Raw genomic sequence first — 13276 nt, 5'->3', positions numbered from 1 at the left:
TCATTTTTTTAAATTCGCACGAAATAGTAAGAAATATCAGATGATTCCATATAAGTTTGGGTGTATGTATTATAAAGGTGGCACTGCAGGTAGGCTCGCCTATCTAGTCTTCTAGGGAAAACTGGTACCTTACATATTTGCCTTCTTCTTCTTCAAGTACCCTCTCCTTTGCTAACGTTGGCGTTGGCTATTAAAATGGCAATTCTGATTTTGCGTACGTCACTTCTGAATAGTGTGAACCCGAACCACTTCCGCAGATTTTGAAGCCACTTTTTGAGTGTCTTCTCCTGCCTCGCTCTTGCTTACTGTCTATTTTCCTCTGGATAGTCAATAGCAGTAAGCGATACTTATCGTGTCTCAATATGTGGCCTAGATATTCAAATTTTTTCTGTTTAACTGTGGTCAAGATTTCTTTTTCTTAGGTATTTGCCTAAATAAAAGAATCCGTATCTTCATATTTTATATTTTGACTATATACAACTACAGTTAAATAAAATACAATATGTACAAATCTCATTCATTTAAAGCTTAACATGCAAACAGTAATGCATACCTAAACATTCTAACTTTATGGGTTTTAAGTACTGTCCAAGAAAATAATCAAGCTTTAAAAAATTACTTTAATAATTTTTGTGATGTCGCACCTCCGCTTAAACAGTATCATAAGTCAAAAAACAAAATATCGAGAAAATGACGTTTAAAGTTTGTGGTAGGGTTTAATTCAAAAACTATTAAAATAGTCCAGTCGGGTTAGACGAATAACAGGCCTAACCTTGCATTAGGAGCTGCCCCAAATTTTATTTTTCTAATATTTAGGGGGTCAATAGTAGTGTAAATTTAAAATCTCGACTGAATTCCGCCGTTGCGTTAGCCGCCATCTTGGTTTTAAACGAGAACAGTTTTTGCTCAATATCTCCACCATTTTCAACTTTTCGACAAAAAGTATACGAACCATTTCTATACGAATTTTCTATAATTTCTATTATTATAATTTTTTCGTGCGGTCGATATTTTCCGAGTTATGGCGGAAAATAGTGACAGTTCGAGCATAATTATTAAATTATGCGATCTTTAAATCTTAAGACATCGGCTTAATGTCGACCACTTTTTATTATAGAATGTAACAATAATGTATTTTAGAGGTTTTTATACCTATTGAAGTGGCTAGTTTCAATTACTTGTACACTGGACGTTTACACTGATGATGGTCAGTCTGGCCGAAAACGTTTTGTACTTCCACTCCTTCGTGGATAAATTTTAAGGATTTTTTAATAAATTCATATATGCCTACATACAACAGAAGTGCTTACTTCATTCCACGTTGTTATATTGAAGGTATACAGCCAACTACAGGGTTTACTCCCTTTTTAAAGTATTAAATTATCTCGTTTATTATTATTACTTTTACGACAAAAATGTACCTTTAAAAAAGTAGAGAGAATTAAATTCTACACAATTTTGATCTCTTTCATTTTTTTTTCTAAAATTGATATTATTTTTAAGGTAGTACGTATGCGGTAATGCCGTGAGCATAAGACCCGATTGATTTTATATCAATTGTTTTTGTTCGGTATTTACGCCACTTTCAACTAAAATTGTTCCAAATATGATTTCCTACAATTTCTTTTTAACAATTTTTTTCATGCGTTTGATATTTTCCAAGTTAAGTGGGAAAATAGTAAAAAGTGGTGGGGGGAGCATAATTATTGAATTGAATCTTGTTGCCGAGCTGCCCCAAATTTTATAATTGTATCCGTTAGAGGAGATCAATAGTAGTGTAAATTTAATATCTCGACTGAATTCCGCCGTTGCGTTAGTCGTCATTTTGATTTTAAAGGAGAACCGTTATTGCTTAATATCTCCGCCATTTTCAACTTTTCGACAAACACGGTAGGTACTAAAATTATTGGAAATGCAATTTCCAATAGTTGTGCCATTTTTTATTAACTTTACGACATAATTGCACATAAATAAAATAAAGAGAATTATATTTTATACAATTGTTGAAACTTCCAATGAAACACCAACGAAACTAACTACATTAAAGACATAAATAATAACTCACATGCATAAGTTCACTTAATTTTATTACCTAGCGGGTTTTATTGGTTGAATTTTTCTGTCGATATTTTAAGTTTCATGTCAGCTAATATATTTTTTATATTTCAACATTTTTTTTAAACTTTGGACACTGTGGGGAATTTTCCCATTCCCCCCTTGTAGACCCGCCACTGGTTCTCTCGAAAAATTGTAGTAAATTGGAATTTCAACAATTTCAGTCCTCACACTTTTTGTCTAAAAGTTGAAAATGGCGGAGATATTGAACAAAACCAATTATTGCTATAAAATCAATTAGGTCTTACGCTCGCACCTTTACCGCCTAAGTAGGTAGGTACTACTTTAAATATTGATTTTATCAAAAAAAAAATGAAAGAGTTCAAAATTGTACAAAATTTAATTCTCTTTATTTTTGCATACATACACATATTTGTTGTAAAACTAAGTATAAACGAGATAACTCGATAATTCAATAATTATGGTCTAACTGTCACTATTCCCCCCTCCCCCATAACTCGGAAAATATCGACCGCACGAAAAAAATTATACTATACGAATTTATAGAAAATCGTATTTTCAAGAAATTCGGTTTTTACACTTTTTGTCGAAAAGTCTAAAATGGCGGAGATATTGAGCAAAAACGGTTCTCATTTAAAATCAAGATGGCGGCTAACGCAACAGCGAAATTCAGTCGAGAGTTTAAATTTGCACTTATATTGACCCCCCTACAGATTAGAAAAATTTGGAACAGCTCGTAATGCAAGGTCAAATGCTCTATCGACTGAACTAAAATTAGTATAATAACAAACTATTTTAGTCAGTTACAATGGTTTTTGAAGCTCTACAAAATAGTGTATTAATTCTGCTAAAAATATTTAAAAAACTTTTTTTTTTGAGTTGTTACTCTATACAGATAAAATAACGACAAATTTACGACATACATATTATTTATCAAAAGTGGCTCTTGCAGTACAAAATATAATATCATTAGATATTATTAGATATTATTATCTGGTTAACAGACTTATAATTTGTAATGATGTAACTTTAAATACAAGTAACAATATTAAACAAAAAATACTGCAAAAAGAAAGATAAGTAAGTGATAAATGTGTCACTTTACTTGAGCACAAATGCCTTGCACAAGTCGATATGTATCTTATATTTATACTGTTTATGTTTGGTGTACCAATGATTTTGGTTAATCATATAATGACACTAAGTGTCATCTAACGACAAATACTTGAACTATAAACGTAACACTTTCTGAGATAAGATTTTGTAGTTTTATTAAACTGTTGGTGCAATAAAATCGTTTTTATTTTTTTTGAGTTGTGACACTATTTGAGCGGAGGTGCGATGTGTTGGATATAAAAATTTTTATATTGAGGTAATTATATTAGCGTGATCTTTTTATTAAAACATACTTGTCGAATTCTTTGTTGCGTTTTTAAAACAAAACGTTTAAAATAGAAGAATTGATCAAGAAACTATGTTAGGACACGTACAAGGAACGAATTAAGAAATAATACTGTCAAAACTTGGAACTGAACACCAGCACAAAAACTTGCTTATATATTGTTCACAAATTGGAGTCCAAATCTGCACTTCAATTTATGATTTCTGGCAGTCAGATTATCCCACCGAGATCTTCTGACTACCATACACATGTAGACACAGGCGCGAACCTAGAAATTCAAAATAGGGGGGGGGGGGGCAGACCTACCTCAAATTAAATATTATATTTTCCAGATTTAGCCATACGATTCACACTTACTCTAAGGATAAAATACACTATATAATACCAGATTACCTACGGTATCAAAAGGATTGATAGACAATTCACGACTAGTAATCTCACTGGTCGTTCTTTACCATAAAGATTAACCTTTCTACCATCAATGGGTAGGTACCTACGCATGGACTATCTAGTAAAATACAAATCTTTGTATTCGTGGTCGAAATTATTTTTCACTCATTTCAAATTTTTATATGTTTATTGTATCGCAAATTTGAAACGTGACTTTTCATGAGATAAGGTTTATACCCAGTGTAATGTATTTGCATTTTATAATATAATTTTTGTTATTCTTTGAATCGAGAAAAATATTTCAGTTGTTTATGGTTCCACCGGTACCCAAACAAATGCGCCTGCAGATTATTTTTCAGAGAAGGGTGTTTTATTAGATTTTATGGCTTCTTTCAATTCTTTGGAAGCGGTTGTCGTGTAATTTAGTGTTGTACTGATGGCTTCAAGTTTAGAGTTAACATAAAAAAATAATTAAGAATAAAAAAATACTTATGGACTAAATACAATAGGGGGTCCATGGACCCGTTGACCCCCCACTGTATCCGCGCCTGTGTATCACTAGGAAAACAAAATGGTTCGTCCCAGAACCATCAGACAAAAAATATTGGGCCCAGAATACGAACTTGTCAGAATGACATCGTGATTCAAAATGCGACCACCGATCACAAATCATTTTTTCTTCTTAAGGCGCCTTCTCCGTTGCTGAAGGTTGGCTATAACTACAGCAAATTGCTCTCTCAAAATCCTCCCAAAGAACAATATTGATATAGTTGCAATTTAAGAGACGTATTTCTTCTTCTTCTTTATCTTTATAAGCAATTCTGCTTGCTCATAGTTGGATTGATACCTCTATGGAATGTTGTCACTCTATCTTATGCGTGGTCGACCTATTTTTCTTCTACCGATTGGTGATTTATCTCTTGCTATTTTGACCACACGTCTCTCCCTCATTCTGGTTATGTAGTTATCCCATTCTTTTTTCTATTTAGTGTTTATTTGTTTATACACTGTACGTTACATTGTCTTCTAATGTCTTCACTCCTCTTTCGATCTCTCAGCGTATTTCCTGTAATTCTTCTCAGCATTATCATCTCTGCCGTTTCTAGTAGTCTTTGTGCTGTTGCTATGTCGGATCTTACTCTATAAATTGGCTTTATAAATTCTTGACTTCATCTCAGTGTTAATATGTCGGTTTTGCCATATAGTGTTATTAAAGCATCCTGCCAGTCTATTTGCTTTTTGTACTTGACTTCTTACTTCTTTGTCCAGGTCTATGTAACTTGACAATATAATTCCAAGGTATTTTACTTCCATTACTTGTTCAATACTGATATCATCAATTTCTATTTTACATCTGATTGGTTCCTTACTGATTACTGTTGTTTTAGTTTTTTGAGATTAAATTGTCATATTGAATTCTTTCGCTCTTATTGTAATAGTGTGGACTAATCGTTGCAGACCATCTTTATCTTGGGCCATCAATATTGCGTCGTCTGTGTAGCAGATTATTTTCACTTCTTTGTTTCCCATTCTATATCCTCTTCCTTTGTTGACGTTTTTGATGATTTCATTCATGATTAAATTGAAGAGTATAGGGCTCAGTGAGTCTCTCTGTCTTATTCCGCTGACTATACAGATTCTGTAAGTTGTTCATCTATTCTGACTTCCATTTTGTTGTTTTGGTAGATGTTTTGAATAGTTTTTATGATATCTGGGGAGACTTCTCTATTATACAGAAGATGAATTATATCTTTGAGTCTTACTCTGTCAAATGCTTTCTTCAAGTCAATCCGATATAGCAGTGCTGGTCTATTATACTCTAGTGATTTTTCAGTAATTTGCTTTATGACGAGTATTGCATCTGTACACGATCTATCCATAGTATTTAACAAGTTGATACCTCTGTAGTTTTTTGGCTGATTTTTATCTCCTTTTTTTAAAAGTAGAATTAGTTCGCTGGTATTTTATTGTGTTCTATGATTTTGCTTATTCCATCCTTACCTGCAGCTTTTCTGTTCTTCAGCTTTCCAAGTGTTCTTCGAACTTCTTGTGTACTTATATTAACATCTTCATTTGTGGTAATTTCTGGTGTTTCCAATCCTAGCATTATTTGTTCTTCCTCTGTATAGAGCTTTTTTAGATTAGTCGATCCGTGTATCCTTTTCTATATGTTTTGGTTCTATTAGTTCCTTTACCTCTGGTAAGTTCTGATTAGTTCTGGCCCCCTCAATTTTTCCTTCACTTCGACAAGAAGTGGAGAGACGTATGTCAAGAGACGTATTTGGATAAAGAAAACAAGCTGAAGACAAAGAGTGGAATATCAGGATACGAAGCACTAGGTGCTGGAGTCACAATACTGTCAATCTACGTGTAGTTGCTTAGGAACCCCATATGGTGGCATGATTCCCAAATAAAATAGTAAATTGCATAAGATGCCACAAGGAAATGACTTCAGAACAATATTACCACATATGGTGTTCAATCGTGGATTTTAAACGAATATATGTACAGAAAATTGGAAGCATTTGAGATATGGCTAATCGGAGAATATTTAGAATCCCGTAGACTGACCGAGTCACAAAATGAGGTAGTCCTCAGAAGAATGAAGAAGAGCCGAGAGGTACTGACCTCCATCAAATTTCGAAAGTTACAATAGTTTGTATACATTATGCGAAATAAATCCAGATATGTCCTCCTACAAGCCATCCTGCAAGGAAAAATATATGGAAAGAGAGGTCCAGGAAAAAGAACATCCTGATTAAACAAACCTCAGAACCCGGTTCAGCACATCTGTGCAGCTTTTCTGTTCTTGTGTAGATAAGAATTACCATGATGATCGCCAAGATTCGTCACGAATAGGCACATGAAGAAGAAGGGGAATCATTTGTGACATATAATTAATATTAAATAAAAGTGAATAAGATAATGATATTTCAAAATTTGTGCTAAAAATGTTGCTCTTTACTGCAAAGTTTGGGAATCCCTGGTTTAAATTAAAACTTTAAAATGACAAAATTAGAATGTCTTATATTATTTTAATACAATAAACAGAAAACAATTGGTAATACAAGTATGCTTTTTTTTTCGTCGCTACCTCTGTTCATCAACAGACCAAATATCAAATTGACTCATTTTAAGATTTTATGTTGGTACTTTAAGATCATTATTTCCTTCGACAGTATTACTAATAGTGTTGATGTTTATAACATGGTTATTTTGTGGATCTCCATCTTTTTGATGTACCTTAAGAGTGTCATAGGAATTAATTTGTGGATCTCCGTCTTTTTGGTGTACCTTAAGCGTGTCATTCAGAGTGAACGCGTTTAGGTTCAGTTTCTTTAGTTTCTTCTTCCTCAAAATGATTCTCAAGTAGTAACAAGGGAAGATGGCACATTCGCCGCCAGGCTCTTCGGCGTCTATGTACACCCCTCTCACCAGCAGCGAGTTGGAACACCGACATAGAATCAGGATTATGAGGCTCACCCAGTGGGTAATCCAGCAGCTTAACTCTAGATTATCTGGAAATAAGTTTGAGTTTAATAAAAATAGTGCTAGGAAAAACGTAGTGATTTTAGAAAAAGATGATGAACAAATCCAATTTTAAAAATAATTGGGTATCTACTTCTTTTTTTATACCAGTGTATAGCAAAAACAAAAATGCCAAGATTAAAAATCAAAATATAGATCAAAGAAATTACAGTAAGAAACAAATCAAGGATAAAGAATCTTCTTCTTCTTAACGTACCCTATCAAGTCCCCTTGATATTGGCGATTAACATGGCGAAACTGTCTCTGTCTCGAGCTATTCTAAATACTTGTTCTGCTTTCTTTATCCCTGCCCACTCCCGGATATTCTTCAACCAAGAGGCCTGCTTTCTACCAATTCCTCTGCAACCTTCGATTTTACCCATCATAATAAGTTGAAGAATATTATACCGGTATCCCCTTACTACGTGTCCAAAATAGGCCATCTTTCTATATTTGATGCTATCAAGCAGCTCGCGGGCAGCATTTGCTCTCTTAAGGACTGCCACATTTGTCAGCATAGCCGTCCATAGTATTTTCAGTGTACGTCTGTGCAGCCACATTTCAAAGGCATCCAAACGATTAATGGTGGATATTTTTAATGTCCATGCTTCGACAACATACAAGAGGACTGACCAAACGTTACATTTAATCATGCGCTTTCGAAGTTGAAGTTATCATTACAGAAGAATGGCCTCATTTTTAAAAATGTCGTGCGGGCTATCTCGGTTCTACATTTTATCTCTTTATCTGGATCTAGTTGTTCAGTAATATGGCAAACAAGCTGTTTAAAACTGGGTACTCTTTGAATTATATGACCATTAACATATAACCGTGAATATTGATGGGCAAATACCATGTATTTTGTTTTTGAACAGTTTATGTTTAGGCCAAACTCTCTTCCCACTGTGCCAATGGTATTTAACAGGTGTTGTAATCCATTCATATCATCACTTAAAATAACTGTATCGTCTGCATATCTGATTGTATTTATCAGAATTCCATTAACTTTCACACCCCATTCCAAATTATGCCGCGCTTCCTTAAATATTCTATCTGAATATAAATTGAATAAAAGTGGAGACAGTATACAACCCTGTCTGACACCTCTTTGTATTTTGCATATTTCTGTTGATTTTCCATTTATGCAAGCTGTCGCTGTTTGACGCCAGTATAATTTTTCTATGATTCATACATCTTGACTATCAACTCCTATATCCTTTAATATTTTAATTAATTCGTGATGTTGCACTCGATCAAAGGCCTTCTCATAGTCAATACATACAGCAAAGACGTCTTTCCTTTGATATCGGCATTTCTGCAATAACACATTTAGTGAAAAGAGTGCGTCCCGGGTTCCCAGTCCATTTCTGAAGCCAAATTGTGTTTCATCCTGGTTTTCTTCACGTTTATAAAGAATCCTCTCACCATATCAAAACTCGTGAGAAACTGTAAAGATCTACTCAACAACCTGATAAAAGACGATAAAGTGTCTATAATTTTGGTGCCGGGTCGTGAAGAGATGTATGGAACTGAACAAGCATATCTATTGGCAACACAAGGCTCAAGACAAACCTTTATTAGCCCAAAACGTCTCTGTGACATCAATAAAGATGCTACAAAAAATGAGGTTCAGAAGAGGCTGACAAGAAATCATCAAAAGAAATGTGGAGCCACTCGAGGGTAAATCAAGGCCAAAAATAATCAAGAATATTGATAAAAGACTCTCGAACAATTTGATGAACCTCAAGAAATGGATCATAATGGTCATTGAAATGTTAATTAGATATTGCCGTTTAAGAAACCGCCTATACAAACTAGCAAAGGTGAATGAGACATTGTGCAAAAAGTGTGAAACGGAAGAAGAGACTGCCATACAAATGCTATGCCATTTAAATAAGCTAAGTAATGTGAGGCAGAAATTCACTGGTCAGTTGAGGTTTGAACCAGAATAGATCCTAAAAGTACCAACAAGAAAATTGCGGCCTTTGCTGAGGCCTTAGAACTTATTAGAGTTTAAGAAAAAAAAACAAGGTATGGTACAAAGGTCTTACGATCAGCGATTAACGAGTTTTGCCTGATTTCAGAAGAAGAAAAAGAAACCAAGGATATAATAAATTTCAAATCAAAGCAAATCAAAGTTTGAAGGTCTTGAAAAAAAGTGCGACAAAAAATAAAAAATAAATTTCAAAGATTAAGTAGAAAAATAATTGTAAGCAGGGCTATATTGAAGCATACATAAATTGGAACTATTAATCATCATCATTATCTTTGCCTTATCCTTATGCGGGGCCGGCTTCCCTAATTGCATTTCTCCACACAATTCTATCTTGGGTCATATCAATGTCAATCCCCTTTACCAACACGTCTTGCCTTATCGTCTCCCCCCAGGTCTTCTTTGTTCTTCCTCTCCTACTCCTTCCAGGAATATGCACTTTAGCTATTCTTCGTATTGGGTGATTAACGTCTCGACCATGAACATGACCAAACCATCTTAACCTATGCTCTCTCATTTTGCCATCAATTGGTGCCACACCTAGTCTTCCCCTAATATACTCATTTCTAATTTTATCGTTCTTTGTCACTCCACTCATCCATCTAAGCATTCTCATTTCCGCTACATGCATTCGTTGTTCCTCTTTCTTTTTCACTGCCCAACATTCATTTCCTTACATCATAGTCGGTCTTATGGCTGTTTTATAGAATTTTTCCTTGAGCTTCATTTAAATTTTTCTGTCACACAACACACCACTTGCTTCTTTCCACTTCATCCATCCAGCCCTAATTCTACTGCATGTACTACTAAGTTTTAAAACTTTTTCCTCCAGAGCTTGTCTCCACTGTTCCAGTTTTTGTTCTAAGTCTCTTTCACTATTTCCTATTAACACTACATTATCCGCATGCATTAGGCGCCATGGAATGCTACCCTGTAGTTTCGCTGTTATTTGGTCCAAAACTAATGAGAATAAGTAAGGACTAAGCACCGAGCCTTGGTGCAATCCTACTTTCACCTGAAATTTATCAGTCTCTTCCACACCTGTCCTAACACTAGTCGTTATTCCCTCATACATATCTCTCACAATCTTTACATATTCGCCAGGGACTCCTTTCTTATTGAGTGCCCACCACAGCATCTCCCGAGGAACTCTATCATATGCTTTCTCAAGATCAATGAATACCATATGAGCGTTGGTATCTTTATTCCTGTATTTTTCCATCAGTTGCCTTACAATGAAAATTGCATCTGTTGTTGATCTGCCCTGCATAAAGCCAAATTGATTATCGGATATTTCGGTTTCTTCACGTATCCGTCTATCAATTACTCTCTCCCATATTTTCATGGTGTGGCTAAGTAGTTTTATAGACCTGTAGTTTGTACATTGTTGTATGTATCCTTTGTTTTTGTAGACAAGTACTAATATAATGCTTGTCCATTCGTCTGGCATTTGTCCAACTTCCATAATTCTATTAAATAGACATGCGAGCCAACTTATTCCTATCTCTCCCAATGCTCTTCATACTTCCCCAGGAATATCATCTGGTCCGACTGCTTTTCCTTTCTTTATTTTTTGAAGCGCTTGAGCCACTTCCTCGTTTGTTATTCTGGTAACCATTGCTGTTACTGTCTACTGTTTCCGTTAACTCCACAGGCTGTCTGTCAAATTCTTCATTTAATAAACTGTCAAAATACTTTCTCCATCTCTTTTTGACATTCTTCTCGTGAATTAGTAAGTTATTATTTTCATCTCGGATACATCTAATCTGATTAATTGGAACTATTAAATGAGATTACATAACAAAGAGTAAGTAAGTAGTAAATCAGTTATCGGAAGAATGTCTTAAGATAACAATAATCGAAATTAAAAAATCACTACAAAAGAGATGGACCAATTGCAACAACTCTAGGATCCAAGAATCTGGTATGAACACTTTGAAATGGCAATCAAAATCAGTTGATTTGTCACCTATCGAACATGTGTGAGATATGGTAGGTCGAAACCTACCATACGTCGATTGCCACGTCCTCCAGCAAACTTAGAAGATCTGTTGCATGCCATAAGAAAAATCTGGATGAGTATTTCGCAATATTATAGACCACTTCATTCTATCAATGCCCCATAGAGTAACTGATAGAAAATCAAGAAAGAGCCACTCATTGTTAATTTTTTGGCGATAATGATGATGCAATTTTTTTTATAATTTTATCAAATAATAAAAATATTATAATGTATACTTTCATAAATAAATATTTAAAAAAATATTTGTCCTTCTATATGTTGCATTTTTTTTTTCACCAATATATTAATGACAGTCCGTATTATTATGACAGACGAAACAGTTCATTATAGAACGTTCGCCGAAATTGAAGGCAGACCTAATGGTAGGGGAGCCCAAGCGGGGATTTTTGCAGTTACTCGAGCGCGTCAGATTATCATATGGGAGAAACCTGGTACCCTGCAGATGTACTTCTACCATATATTAGCTCTTAACACAGGGGAGTTCGTTAAGGGGGGCCCGAAAAAAAAAATCTATCCTTAAAAAAACTTGAAATTGTCAGATTAAGATAAGGTAAGTTAAGTACATGCAAAAGAGTGTATATTTCAAAAATCTGACGATTTGAGCCGGGCGTAAGGAAATGGGTGAGTCCCAAAGTTTCACAAGAAAAAGGCGAATATTTCGCAAAATGAACGACAGATCGAAAAACTAAAAAATATATGCTCAATATTTTTAAAAAATCTATCGAATTATACCAAACACGACTTCCCACGGAGAGGGGTGGGGGGTAAATTTAATATTTTAAATATGGATCCCGGGATATTTCGCGAAATGAACATCAGATCGAAAAACTGTAAAATACACTTATTTAATATTTTTAAAAAATCTATCGAATGGCACCAAACACGACTCCCCACGGAGATGGGGTGGAGGGTTACTTTAAAATCTTAAATAGGAGCCCCCATTTTTTATTGCACATTTGGATTCCTTACGAAAAAATAAGTAACTTTTATTTGAAACATTTTTTCGAATTATGCATAGATGCTGTTATAATAGGAAAAAACGATTGTTGGAAATGGAAAATTAAATTTAAAAATGGCAAGCGCCCACTAAAATGGAAAATGTTACTTAACTTTTTTTGGTTTTAGGACCTACTCTTCACAACCAAATAGGTCTCCAAAGCGCTCGAGTGACTGCACATTTAGCATACTTTGCTCCCCTACCATAATAAGCAAAGACAGGAAAACAGTCAAAGCCATAGTAGGTCTAGGTCTGCTAACAGGGCACTGTAAGATGAATAGGGAGTTGAAACTGATGGGATTGACAAAGTATGACCTATGCTGATTCTTTGCACTAGGCGAAGAAAAGCCACAGACAAGGCCTTTTAAGGCTAGAAAATGGAATCTAGGACTAGAGGACCATACTAAGATCTAAGATCTGAAAAGGTCGCAGTGGAATAGGCCAAAATCCACCTCATTGAATCTTTCTATCTATTTATCTATGACAGTCAATATAAAATAGCAATAATGAATAGATGAAATTAATCAAACGAATAGTCAAAAAATTTTAGAGCAGTAAAATAGAATCGTAGGCCCGAAAAAATGGGCAATATGACAAAGAGAGCTAGAACTGAGAACTTAATAAACCAATATGAAGGAAAATTTTCAAACAGTTATTTCAATAAATCCATAATACAGGATGGCCAGAAACTCTCCCTACAAATGAAAACCTGAGATTCCTCAGATAATTTTAAGATAATTTATCCCAATTTACCTACTCCGAAAATGCTTCCTAAGGGAACTAGAGCTCTTTAAAGATGGCGCCATGTAATTAATTTTTTTTAATATCTCCTGAAGGCTTCTATTTAGAAAAATGAAAACTAGTACT

At 34.5% G+C, this 13276-nt stretch overlaps 1 protein-coding gene across 1 annotated transcript in view; it reads right to left on the bottom strand.

Annotated features, from left to right (window-relative positions):
- Positions 1-447: 447 nt before the first annotated feature.
- LOC114331846 (uncharacterized) overlaps positions 448-13276 on the bottom strand; it is a 99767-nt gene continuing 86938 nt past the window's right edge. The window contains exon 4 of the mRNA XM_028281522.2: positions 448-7386. Coding sequence (XP_028137323.1) covers positions 7010-7386 — 377 coding nt within the window. The 3' untranslated portion in view covers positions 448-7009. The remainder of the gene's footprint in view (positions 7387-13276) is intronic.

Source organism: Diabrotica virgifera, chromosome 4 (assembly GCF_917563875.1).
Source record: "Diabrotica virgifera virgifera chromosome 4, PGI_DIABVI_V3a".
Lineage (NCBI taxonomy): Eukaryota > Metazoa > Arthropoda > Insecta > Coleoptera > Chrysomelidae > Diabrotica > Diabrotica virgifera.
This window is presented reverse-complemented; position numbering and strand designations above follow the sequence as displayed.